Source organism: Leptosomus discolor, chromosome 8 (genome assembly GCF_034619465.1).
Source record: "Leptosomus discolor isolate bLepDis1 chromosome 8, bLepDis1.hap2, whole genome shotgun sequence".
Classification (NCBI taxonomy): Eukaryota; Metazoa; Chordata; class Aves; order Leptosomiformes; family Leptosomidae; genus Leptosomus; species Leptosomus discolor.
The window spans coordinates 27,591,481-27,604,981 of record NC_141398.1 but is presented as its reverse complement, the minus strand read 5'-3'; the positions used below and the strand labels follow the sequence as shown (position 1 = coordinate 27,604,981).

Genomic DNA, 13,501 nt, shown 5'->3' with positions numbered 1-13,501 from the left:
ACTATGTATTGTCTCTCTACTCTTACATAGAAAAATGGAAGGTTATCATTAGTGCATGGGGATATGTTCTCATGCTGGCTACCATCCCAATGCTGTTAGTCATTTGGGCGAACCAGAGAGAAAGAGAGAAGCACAGCATGGCACAGAACAAGCTTACGCTGCCAGTAATTCAGAGGGGCTTTTTTGCCATTTATCTCTACTTCTGAAGTTCATTGTTCTCCACTGTTTTTCTCACTCATTAGATTTGCCTTTCATTTATCTGATGTCAAAGCCTCAAGAGATGAAAGGGCACTACTCTCTCAGAGAAAGCCACAAAGCGGCAAGAACTCAAAAATCTGACAGACCATGCCTCACCATCTCATAAAATATGCCTTGGGGATTTTTACCTTGAGGCTAAACAGACCTGAGCAGGGATGCCAGAACAGCATCTTTAAAAAGAATTTTAAAACTTACTAGAAAAAAAACTAAAGGACATTTTAAATTATGCATGCATTGGGAGGTGCAACAGTTACTGCTCGAGGAAAGTTTGACATAACAATCAAAACCTCTTAGAGCCCACAACCCAGGCTGTACCACTGGCAACAGGCTGGATAAAACATTGCAATCTAAAAAGACAGATCTAGTGTATCATAAAAATCTCTAAATAGTACTACAGAAAACCAAGTTGCTTTAACACAGTAAAGAGCATAAAAGACAGCCCTATCAAGTGTAAAACTAATGAACAGTTTAGGCACAAGTAGGAAACCAAAGAGAGAGTGCTGACAGCACAGCAAAAGAATTTGCATGTTAAAAATATGAAAATACAATTGTTCAAGACACGTAAATTACTTTGGAGAGGATTTATCAATAAAGTGTTAGGGATTAAGAAATAAAACAGATAATTGCAAAAACAACCTTTCAACAACACAAAGTGGAACTGAAGAGTCAAATGAAATAATGCAAGACCTTAAATTCAAGGCCAGGTTGGATGGGGCTTCAAGCAACCTGGTCTAGTGGAAGGTGTCCCTGTCCATGGTGGGGGGTGGAGGGGGGGGTGGAACTAGGTGATCTTTAAGGTCCCAGCCAACCCAAAACATTCTGTGATTCTTTGATTCTAAATTCCCATAAGTTGTGCTCTAATCACAGTACAAAATTCGGTTTATTAAGGCTTTAGTTGGTAATTTTTTTACTGACATAAAATGATTGCTTATTAAAAAAAGAACAAAAAATCAAATAGTTATAAAACTAAAAAGATTCAGCAACATTTCCAAGCAAGAAAAAAATTCCTTAATTACAGCAATTTAATCTTCAGGCTCTGTGTGAGAAATTTATTTTAAAAATACAACACTTTTAGGTTTTATTAACACTGAAACAAAGTTTTTAAAATGAAATGTTGACAGTTACATTTGTCATCCTTTTCGTTCTAATGATCTCACTCCATCTGCCCAGCTGAATCAAGAAGAGAACAGGGATAAAATCCAGCACAGCACTTCACTTACACAACTAAGGTAGAAAGAAGTTTCATTATAAATGCAGATAACTGCACCTCTCTATTGACTGTTACCATGAGCTCTCAAATTGAAGGGTATTTGTGCAACACTAACAGCAGCAACAGCAAGTTCATGACAATGAAGCCAGAAGAGGGACTGTATTGTTGCATGAAGAAGACAGAACCGGGGGAAATGCTACAGACATCCCCTTCAGGCAGGAATCAGCACTATTCTCACCTTTGATGCTTGTCGAAGCCATCGCAAATATTCAGTGAAGTTATCAAAACAAATGTAGTAGGTCTGGCTTTGAGGTCCAGAGGAGCTAAATGCTAAACAGTGCTGGTGCTTTTTCACCTCTTCCACCTACAGTAAAGACACAAAACTGTTAGTGAACAAGAATCAAAAGCCTCTTTGCAGAACTCCCCATGGCAAAGTTAAAGTGTGCCCAAGAGGAGCTCATCAAGTAGAGCTGGACTAACCCACTCAAACAATCAAGCTGGATCTTGGTTGCAAATATTAATGAAATCTACACAAGCAAGGAATGAGAATAGAAGGATGAAGTAACCAAAGGAGAAAAACACCAAGAACATCAACATTTTAAGAGAGACTGAGGACCAAAAAAGATTTCCCAGTGAAACACATTTAAGGCTTTCTTTATACAACCTAAAGTAGTACAATTTATACTCCTGGTTATTAAAAACAGGCTTAACAAAATGCTTCTCTTACAGACCAATTAAATTCTTTGGCATTTCTCAACTTGCTAAAAAACACCCAGAATACATCATTCTGCTACCATACACGAGAAGTCCTACACAACTTATGGTCTCAACGTCTCAGCGTCGCATTTTGGAAAGCCTTTGCAAACCAGGAAGTGCAGAGTATTTATGGGGTTGAGGAAGAATATTTTTTGAGCGATAATTTAAAAAACACTTAGCTCTGTGCCAAGCATCCTCCTCCCAAGCTTTGTCAGCCGAAGCCCTCAGTACATTTTTATCAGCTTGGTTCTCCTTGTATTTTAAAATTTGTTGACAACTTTCTGCTTAACACAGTCTGCATGTTTTACACAAGGCATTTCTGTGCAAAACCAACTTAGAAATTCCATGTTAAACAACTAAAAAAAGGTACACAATCTCTTCTCTTTTTCAGTTTAAAACAAAAATAAAGATCTTTTTCATCATCTCAAAGAGAAGACCAATGGGGACCTGAATCCTGTCCTCTCCAGTGTGCTTGCAAGCCAGGCATACAATTCACTGTTTGAGTTCACCCACTGCTGCTAAAAAAAGAGAGCATAGTGTCTCTACTTTAGTACCTCCAAGGAAGAGTTGAATCACATGAATAATCATGAAAAGAGATAAACAGCTCTTAGAAGGCAGCACTACTTTCCACATTGCTAGTATTAATGAAATCGACTCCAGTCTGCATATATAACATTGTGAAGCTTTTTTTTCTCCCAATGACTCTTACGAATCATATTTACCAGTACACAAGGTGAAGGAGCATTACTTCACGTGTAAATCTATCCTCAAGCTGATGATTCTCTCCCATTACCATGGCTAATCAAGCCAATAATAGTGTTCTGAAACACTATTTAGGCTGAAATAGTAATGTTGTCTTCACTTACTGTCTTCACTAGAGTTTCACAGAATTCATGGCATAGTTGAGGTTGGAAGGAACCTCTGGAAGTCATCTAGTCCAATCCCCCTGTCTCAAGCAGGGCCATCTACAGCCAGTTAACCAGGACCATGTCCAGTGAGCTTATAAATATTTCCAAGGAGGGAGGCTGTACAATCTCTCTGGGCAATCTGAGCCAGTGCTCGGTCACCTCACAGCGAAAAAAAAAATTTCTTGTGTTCAGTCTGAGCCTCCTGGGTTTCAGATGCAATCATTTTCAGATGAAATGTCCAGTTTCAGCTTTTCACAAGTAAAAATGTTTGTTGCTGTTAGCTTACAACAGATCACTACTCATACAATGCTGAACACTCAAAAAAAACCCCGATGTTCAAAATAAGCCCATGCTTTTATTGGTTATCTTCAGATCTCAGGAGTAACCCAGCATGGATAAAACCTGGATGAGGAGGCATGGTTCAGATCATACACAATACAGCTGCATGTATCCTTTGGCTCTGTACTAGAGCCATATAAAACATTTAACACTGCACACAAGAAAGAAAACGAATGTCTTTCCCTTGCTTTACTTTAGCATTTTAATCCAAACAATGTAAGTTGTTAAACACAACTCTGACCACAATCAAAAGTCATTTATATACTTTGATAATCCCACTTACAGAAACAAACTTTTGGAGGGTCAGAATCATCATAATTGAATGCCACCTTCTCTGCCTAGAGAGATAGCAGTTAGTTAAGCAAGCAAATAGATAAAATAAAATATCTTACTTTTCCACCAATTAAAGGGAGGACATGCATCTTTCCAGTCTGGCTTTCTTTTACTGATGAGACAATTAGGCATGTTCCACAAAGGATAGCTTGGCGTCTTGTCCATCTGTTGACTGGCAAATGTATTTTCCCTTTTCGAACATTGTACATTCCTGAGAGCTGAATCCGTTCAGAGCTGCCAATGCTGTGGGGCTTTCCTGAAATAGAAACAAAAGCATCCACTTAATCACAGAAAATCTTTGCCTCTTCCACTCAAGCCAACCTGAGACTTTATCAGCAAGTTTTCAAGCTACAGGCTGCAGTGTGACAAATGAAACACAGCTTCAAAACCACGCAAGCAAGTAATTCAGTATCAGCTTCAGTACAGGTTTCTTTCATAGGCAGAAGTCTATGACGGGTTGGTATCATGGAGAGCAGACCACATTACACAACCTGCAATAGGCACAGAAGTACCAGTTAATGGCACCAGTCTTCTCTACAGGACCTGGAAATCAAATGCTCATCCTCAACAGTAACTGGTTACTGTTGAGTTCACACTGACTGTTTGGGAACTGCAAAAGGGGTGATGTACTGCATGCTGGCCCACACCTTTGCACCTCCATGTCTCTTCTGTTCATCCTTAAGGTCATGGTTTGAATAGCTTGAATAGTTTCCCAAAAAATACTCTCTCCAGCCCACCCTGTCAGTCCAAACCCCACTGCAGTAGTACTATGCTCAGTCACAATGTAAACAGGTGTGACCTAGATGAAACCCCTCAAAGACCCTGCTTCCATCTGAGTAAAGCTTTGGAAAGAGTGAGGTTCTTTTGTCTGTATTACAATGAATTTGCTATTTATAATAAGTCAGATTATTTGCAAGACCACCAATTAGATCAAATCTGTTAAATTACTTTAAATGGCTCAGACTCTACTAATCTAATCTATTAATAAGATTCTACTCTGTAGAAGCCATCATTAACAACAGCAACACAAAAGACAAGCACCTCTCATCTCTGCTCTTACAGGACCCTGTTCTTTTAGGATATGAACAGGAAGAAGCACAATTTACTCATTCTAATCTGAAATACTTATCCACATCAAATTACCCTATCAAACACTAAACAGTCCAGCGCAGATCCGAGTCATCCAAATATACTAAGTCTTATGCAGAGAAAAGAGGTAATCATGTTCAAGTTAGACCAGTTCAAATTTCTGTAAGAACACCAGTGTTGGTGAAACTTTAGAAGGCAGCTTCCCTGGATAAAGGAAAAAAAGGCTACATTAATTCCAAGTAGCTTCCCCATCATGATAAAAGATAAATCATGCATTTTCCTATGCTAATCTTTACCAAAAATTCTTAAAAATCAAGGTATTAATAACTAGTTAGGACTTCAGAAGAGCAGACAGTTGATCCTGTCTTCTAACCCCAGTATTTCAGAGCAGCATCAATTAAACTGCAGCAGTGACAAGTGCTGCACACTATTACTCCAACTTCCTATGACTCCTGCTTGTATGACAGTTCATTTGTCTCAATGAGTCTGCTCTTGCCTTCAAATTAGCTATGGGAAGATAGAAGACACCTACCACATGGCCTACCCACTGCCATTCTCTCACCCCTGCCTACGTTGTGCCAATTCTTGCCCTTACCTTTAAAAGCCGCCTTCTTGAATCTTCCTGCTGGTTTAACGAGCCAAGGCTTGGCATAGTTACCCTCAAGCCTTCCTCTGCTCTAATAAACACTAGCATTTAGGCTATCGATGTCTGCCAGTTTGGATCTGCAGGAACTTCACTGTTGCTTGAAGCTAAAAGACTGAAACTTTAATGCCCACAGGGTATCAGCATCTAATACAAAATTAGGTGCCCCAAGAAAGCAGTAATTCACTGCCAAGCAAATTCAAATCCAACAACAGAAGCTATGGATAAACACTTTGCCCAAAAGAATAAAGGGGAACAAGGGACATCCATTCTATTCAAAGCTACAGAAAAACTGATAGGGAATACATGTGAGTAAAATAGAGCAACTCAGCCTTAACTAAACATAAATGTTGAATCAAACTTTACATTTAGAATATGAAAAATGTGGTTGCTAAAGTAACTGATAATTTACCTAGCTTGAGCAGAATGATGGACTCCATGCCACAAAGCGTTGATTAAAGAATTAACCACATACAGAAACAATAAAATCTCTGTAACAGAGTAAAAAGTGCCTGGTAAGTATTAACTGCATGGTTGTATAGGGAATAGTTGTTGAGGGAGTGGGCAGAGTTGCCTGAAAATTATGTTTTACGGTCATCTTCCATGGCCTGTTTCTGGCTGTATGTTCTCTATCTTCACTGGAAAAGCACAACCCACTGCTGATTGAACCCCTTAGGATTGCAAAGCACAATCTCTATCTCTTGGGAAGCCAAGCTCATTTAGTATTTTAATATAGCTGAATGCAACTTTACCCATCCAGGAACAAAGGGCACCATTCACACTTAACATGGGCAGACCTGTGTTCTGGAAAATACCAAACCTCAGAGGTTCTCTCAGATTATGGTGAATAATAAAGAGGACGAGCTCCCACTACAGTGCTGCAGCCAAGAGGCTTGGCAGGAAACACAACAGCATTCAGGAGCAACACAGAAGAAATGTTACCCTGTCTAGTCTAGTGGTAAAATGACTACCACACTGGGTGACCACACTTCACAAAGAGTGCTGAAAAATTAGTCTTCAGAAAAGTCACCCGGGGGAAAAAAAAAAAAAAAATCAGGAGCCTGAGAAACCTTCTTTACCTTCTTTCTAGGACCAGACTCTCTTGGACTACCTACGTGAAGTTTGGCACAGCTGCATGTGTAAAACTACTCTGGAGTCTCTAAAAGGCTGTTCTTCAAATTTTATATAAATTCACAGAGGTTGTAAGTCACAGTAACAACTAGTAGCATCAGTAAATGTTTACTAGAAAAGCCAGAACAGAGCCATCACTAGAAGTATTTGTGCTAGGTATGCACTTCACTTTCTCTCAAACTTCCGATTTCATGGAAAAATTACCAGAGTAAGAATCTTCAGTTATTCCTACAAACCTATATAAAAAAATTAACAACAGCCCCTTCAGACTCTTAAGGATTTAAGGCACTTTTTCACAGCAAGTACTACCCCTTGCTACGTGAAAGCTAGAAGGTTCCTGATGAGAACATACAGAAATAAAATACTGGGCCTATTTCCTTAAAGCAAATGGTTTCTCTCTTCCTATTCTTGTCTACTTCACTACATAACCAACCATCTGGTTGGACCAGATGATCTTTTGAGGTCCCTTCCAACCTGGTCTCTTCCATGATTCTATGATTCTATAACTTGAAAAATCCATGTTTAATATTGGATCACATGTTGCCCGAGACACAATCTGCTCACATATTCAGTTTTCTTCCTGCTAAAGAAAGGGTTGCAATCATTGAGGTTTGACAGTATCAGTGTCATATTACCATGCAAGTGGGGGTAAAAAATAGTAAAAAAAGTCAAAAGCTGCTAGCTTCTTTTGATTTTAGGTGGAGGTTATTCAAGGACATACCAGCTAGTTGCGGAACCAGATTCCCAAATCCACAGAAGTTTTGCAGGTAACTGTGAGCAAAAGCTGTTTGACAAGCAGCAGCATTGCCTACTGAAATATAAGCTTGGACAGACTGCTGCTTTAAAGAGCTCAGATACTTGCTGCCAGGAAAGCATAAAAGCAGGAAAAGTTTAAATGACAGCGATCTCTGTCACAACAGAAGTGGGATGGGACCTGGTAACAGGGTGAAACAATCCTAACATTAGCTGTTCCCGGCTTCAGGGAGGAGAGCAGCAGGTGGCAGGGTCTAACATTGCCCCACAGTGTGGCTCCTGCAAGAGGGCTCATTCCTGATATGCAGGGGAGGGGAGGACAAGGAAAGGACTCAGAAGTGTACTCGCCTTTTCTATGGCCTGGAAAATAATCAAATGTGTAGGCAAATCACATTTTTCTCCCAAGTTACAGGAGGGATGGGGCAATTCGTACTTCACCAGAATGCCTTCAGGCTAAGGATCAAAGACCACAAACTATGGCACAACCATAGCGTCGCCACCAAAAATCAGCTGGTTTTCAGGTAACCTACCAGTGCCCATGGAAGCACCGTTTTCAGTAAAAGCATCACCAGTTCTGAAATTATGTTCCTCAATCTGTCTCACAGACCTCTCATTTGCAATTTAGAAGTCTGCATGAGATTCACATTCAGATTTTTCTTCAGTTTTAACTACACCCAAAGGGAGCAAATGAGTTTTCACAGGGGCCTGTAATATTATAGTGAAGCCAAAAGTCATGCAGATAAAATGGTTATGATGATCCTTTGTGACGTGAAAACACAAATTTGAATCCAGCCAAAAACTTATAATTATTGTTGCCTCTATCAGAATGGAGGCAAATATGCCAGAACATCTAGAATAGTCACATACCAGAAAATGTTTTTCAAATGCTATGTCCAACCACAGCAGTTTGAGTATTTTAGCAAGAAACCATAAAAAGATTATTTTTCACTCCTGTCAGGACTCCAAGAATACAGCAACTCCTAAGCACCCCCACAACAGGACTTTTGTTCTGCGCAAGGCATTAGAAGAGATGCCTCAAGGAATTATGAGCAGACCACTCATTTGGCTATCCTGACATTCATGATTGAATTCCTCTCAGTTTTAGCTTGTCCCAAGTCCTGGAGTGAAACCAGTGGTATTTAGGACAAGGACAGAGAAAAGCAGGGAATTTGATTGAAACGGCAGCACTGTCATTGGAACCATGAACACTACCCTGCCTTGCAGGAAGCATGGATGGGACAACGGCAATCTTTCCATGATGTTAAAGAACTAAGGCCTCCCCACGAGCAGTCTGAGGAAGCCCCAGGTACGCAACATACTGACATCCTGCCTAGTCCAAAGACCTCAAACCTTATTAAACAAATATCCACAGCCACCTGCTTTGGATTCTGGAGTAAAGCTCTTATCCCAGTGATAGAAAGCATATGGAATACATTACCATCAGAAGTTATAAAATACCAGCTCATTATGGGACATAAAAGTACTCAGAAAAAAACCTCTCTGCAGCTATATGGCTGATTAAGTTGCAAGTACTTATTATTCTCCTCTGTTTGAAAAGTACAGCCAATAAAGTCTGCTTCTAAAGAACAATTTAAGATGTTACCAAAATAAGAGCAGGGAAAAGTGTTGACATAAGAAACACGCTCACTTCTGTGCAGCAGGTCTTATTTTTATTACTAATATTGGTCTGATGGAATGAAAACTAAAAATTCTGAGACCTGCATGGCACAGCCAGCCTGGCCGCTGGAGTGACTGCCTGCCCTGAGCTGTCTCGGGTATTCACTGGCGGTAAGAGAGGCTTAAGTTATCCAGTAGGAATGATGTCTGAGTTTGAGGCTTTTCGAAGTGACTGAATGACTGAGCGCCTAATTTAGGGACGTCCTTTTCCTGCTACAGCTGGGCCAGCTACAGAGGTCATCATTCTCATCTGCACACTGTTGGGCCCCAGGCCCGAGGCCAGCATTGCATCAACCCTACTGCATCAGCTGCTCCCTGTAAGCTGTCCCCAGGCCCTTTCAGACAAAGTAGGCTGCTTTAATTTCTTGCATCTCTTTTTGACTGAGAGGCCTTAGGGACAGCTCATGGTGAGTAGTTCAGCACGGAGAGCAGAGGAAAGGCACATAGGGACCAGAGCTGCAACACGGTGGCTGCTGCTGGAGAGGATATGTAATTAAACCCACCCACAGCTTTCAGCAAGCCATTTCAGAAATAAGATATTTCAGATGCCAACATTCTGTGAACATCAAGTCTTGCATGCATTGGAGAAAAAGAAAACCTAAAACCCACCAGTCAGTTTTCAAGACTTTGGTCTGAATCCACTAAGGAAAGCAGACTATTACCTCCTGACCAGGTGAAACCCGCTGGGTGGGTGGCACCTCTCAGTTCACACCTAGAGCACACACACACACATCCCCCACACCCCCAGTTGAAATCAGAAACACCTCACATCTGCCTTGCCTGCAAACCTGCAAATCAAGGCTCAGCACTGGTCTTGCCTAAACGTAAGTGCAAAGAGGCCCTTGAGTGTCTCTGCCCACCCTTCAGGAAGCTGTGCCACAATAGCTGTTGCTGAACCCTCACCGCCAGATCATTCTGCAGATTTCTACTTTTGCCCAAACCCTTTAATTAAATACAAAGCTACTGCCCACAATGTTTTTGAAGCTTCTCAGTCATTTAAGGCTGCTTCCCCTTGCATTCTTGTCAAACTAAGGAAGCGGTGATGACTTCAGGCAAGGCCCAGCGCAATGAGATGTATAAAAATAAAGTAGTAAGTTGGATTAAAAAAAAAAAAAAAAGAGGGCAGCAAAGAAAGCAGAAAAGCACAAGTAAAAACTCTGAAACTATTGTACTGCTCTCATTTTTAGTTTAAACTTATAAAGAAAGCCTACTTACAGTTACATGCTTATTAGAAGTATTTTTCCTTTTGAAGGTCCACACTGTCATAATTTAAGAACAAAGGCGCAGAATTAGCAGGTTTTATATTTAACTAAGACCAAGGACCCACCTTGTAGTCTCCACTAGCAACCAACCAAGGATGCTTTTGCAAAAGTAACAGACCAATTATACACATAGCAAAATTTCACCTGGCAAACCATTCCAAAACCAGCAGTTGAATTTTGCACTCAAGTCTACTTAGACTCTTAAAAATCCCTGTAAGGTGTAACACAAGGGTGCTGATTGATTCTGTATAGCTCTATGGAAGAGGGACTCAGTTACCATTATGCTGTTCTTATGGGCATGTAACTATTAACACAGACTTGACTCATTATACTCTGCATTTTGCTGCACTCTGTATTAACATGGGGGCTGAGGGAAGCTCTGAAGTAGTTAAGTTTCTTTTAGGAATTAGCAGTTCAAGCTTACTACTTGAAGGCTAGTACCTTTTCACCCGAGAAACAAAAGCAGACCACAAATGTTGGATTTCACTGAACTGTGTTGACTCATCTTATTCTTTAAAGAAACGCTCACTATGAGACAAAACTGGCAGAGTACAAGACAGACAAGCTTTTAGTCATTGTGAAACATATTTCTACCTTACAGGAAGATCGTACTTAAAGACAAGCATTATCACTATATGATATGAGACAATAAAACATAGTTACTAGTTTTATAGCAATAATCATGCCTTCCACTTACACTAAATCCTCACTGGAGGAAAGATTTGTATGAATTTCATAATGCAGAAAACACCCCTCTCTCTTCCCCACTGACATAGAGTTCAATGTTTGCTCACTCAATCATTCCCTGCATCTTGCTCTCACAAGAATTGCCACCTCCACACAGGAGCCCTAAAACCATGGTATCAACACTTAAAAAGATACTGTAGGCAAAACTTAACAAAAATTACTTTTTTTAAAAGAGCTTTTCTACCAAGTGTCACATATTTGTCAGTGGAAAATGGCTGCAATAGCTTTATTGTCAAAAGCTGAATATCAACTTGCATAAGCCAAAAGCTTCTAAAGAAAAACCTGTGATTCAGCAGAAGCTATTTAAGAGTCATTGCTAACCAGTATGACTTCTACACTAGGACGACTTAATAAAAGCAACAGACTAAAGCAGAATAGGCAGTGGTGAACAGGACACTACTTGCAATTAAAAGCAAGCAAGCACAGTGGAACTTTGACCGGATCACTATGTAGCAGCAGCAAACCCAAAGCCTTGGTCCAGTTTTTCTGACTGTAACAAATGAATGCCAGATCTAGCTGCTCCTATGTAGTTTGATAGGGCTTACAGTTGAGTAGGGCATGTACAAGCAAAACCCCAGAAACAAAGCCCTTCCCCAAACAAATTGAAAACCCACCTGTTCTTAAACTCCTCATCCCACCTACCCCTACAGGCTTCCGCAGCTGAAACACAGATTTCTTCACATTCAAACTCAGCCCTGTGCACTCCCATCACTTGTCTACAGAAGTTCAAGCAAGTTACATACAAGCACGTTGGTTTATTTCAGCAAAACAATGAGGCTCTCCAGGAGGCCTTGATGTCCTGACTTCTGCTTACACTAGAAATACAACGGGATGTAGGCTGAATTCTGCAGTTATATCCAAATACTTCATTTTGAAGAAAAATCATAAAAGGGGAGAGAGTCACCTGCTCTTCAGTAGCAAAACTCAATACCAACTGCTTTGGGAAAGCACCATATGCCACCCCTGCAAGGAAAAATAACTGAAATAGTCTGAGAAGGAATCATCAAGAAAAAAATGTCATCTTCCTCCTGTGCTTTAAAAAAGTTGTAAAAAGCTGCAAAATTGGTCTAGAGGCTTCCAAGAAGTACTATCTAAAACAACTTTCTCAACTTGAACTTTGGATTCATTTAAGGAAACTACTGAAGAAGTTCTTCAGTGAGATCTTCTACCAAGTATTTTTGCTCAAATTAAATTTAAAACAGAATTATTCTTATGCTAAGAAGATTTGTGCTAGTATCTGATCATATCCCTTGCATATATTTCTCAAAAAGAATTCTTTAGTAACCATTTCAAATGATCCTTTACTAAGATGGTCTCAGGAAACTCAACTTTCTGAACAGTTTTACAGTTGTATGCACTGGTATTAAAGAGGTGAAAATTAAACAGATGGGGCCAAAAAGCTAAGCTTCACAAACTTGTAAGTATCATGGCTTGCATAAGAGCATGTACAGCTTCTGTAGGATGGGACCCATTGATTGTTCAACTGATCTTTCCCTTTTCTCCCCAACTCAGCCCCCATAAAGTACAGCTGAACAACAGAATGCTAGAAATAAACTTTTATTTTTGTGAAGTCATGTAAAATTGTATTCTACTCACTATACTCCCAATGCATAATAAAGCCACAAGCACAGTAAAATCCCTGGCATCCGAAAGGATACTTACCCTGTCTAAAACAATTGCTGGATTGGCAAAAGCTCTGAGCTAACAAACTGTTTTAGGCAAAGCTGGAGTCTTGATGGAATTCAAGAGCAAAACTGCACTGATGACTCCACTGAAGTTATCAGCGGCTTTCAGGTTTCATCAGTGTTAGATGCTCAACATGAAGCACAGAAATGTAAGCTCAAAATAACTACTTGAATGCATAGTCCTCTGAGAAGGAACAGTGACAGCCCCTGGCAGAAGTTCATCTGTATGTCTTAGAAACGGTAAGATAGAAACCCGTGCTCCTCACCAGAAAAGTCTGAGCAAACCCCGCATATCCCTGGCACCTACCTGCCTTGCCCTGAGGATGGAAGATGTGGGTAGTCAAACGTTTAAAAAAGCTACAGAGGATCAAATATGCACACTAGGTCAAGAATTGTTTTATATGAACTTCATTTATAACACAAGTGCCACCTCTAAAATGTATTATAGACTGAAATTCCACCACCCACAAGATGACTAAACTATTTCATGCATTAAATGTATCCAGGCTCCTTGCTCTTTCATCAGAAGAAAGAAGTCAGGTATTCTATAACATATCTGAAAGCATGTGGTAATCTAATCTAAATCCTTGTAAAGGTAAAGCATTTTAAGTCTGACACTTCCTGCAATAGACTACTGTACCAGTATTATTGTATAGATCAAAATCCAAACTCAAGTTTTACCATAGGACCCAGCTGATAAGCAGCTTATG

General features: G+C 40.1%; 1 protein-coding gene across 1 annotated transcript in view; it reads right to left on the bottom strand.

The window, feature by feature from the left end:
- PHLPP1 (PH domain and leucine rich repeat protein phosphatase 1) overlaps positions 1-13,501 on the bottom strand; it is a 142,002-nt gene that overhangs the window by 62,248 nt on the left and 66,253 nt on the right. Inside the window, exons 2-3 of the mRNA XM_086468863.1 lie at positions 3,864-4,060; positions 1,707-1,832 (exon numbers count right to left, since the gene is read on the bottom strand). Of these exons, the coding sequence (XP_086324989.1) occupies positions 1,707-1,832; positions 3,864-4,060 (323 nt within the window). The remainder of the gene's footprint in view (positions 1-1,706; positions 1,833-3,863; positions 4,061-13,501) is intronic.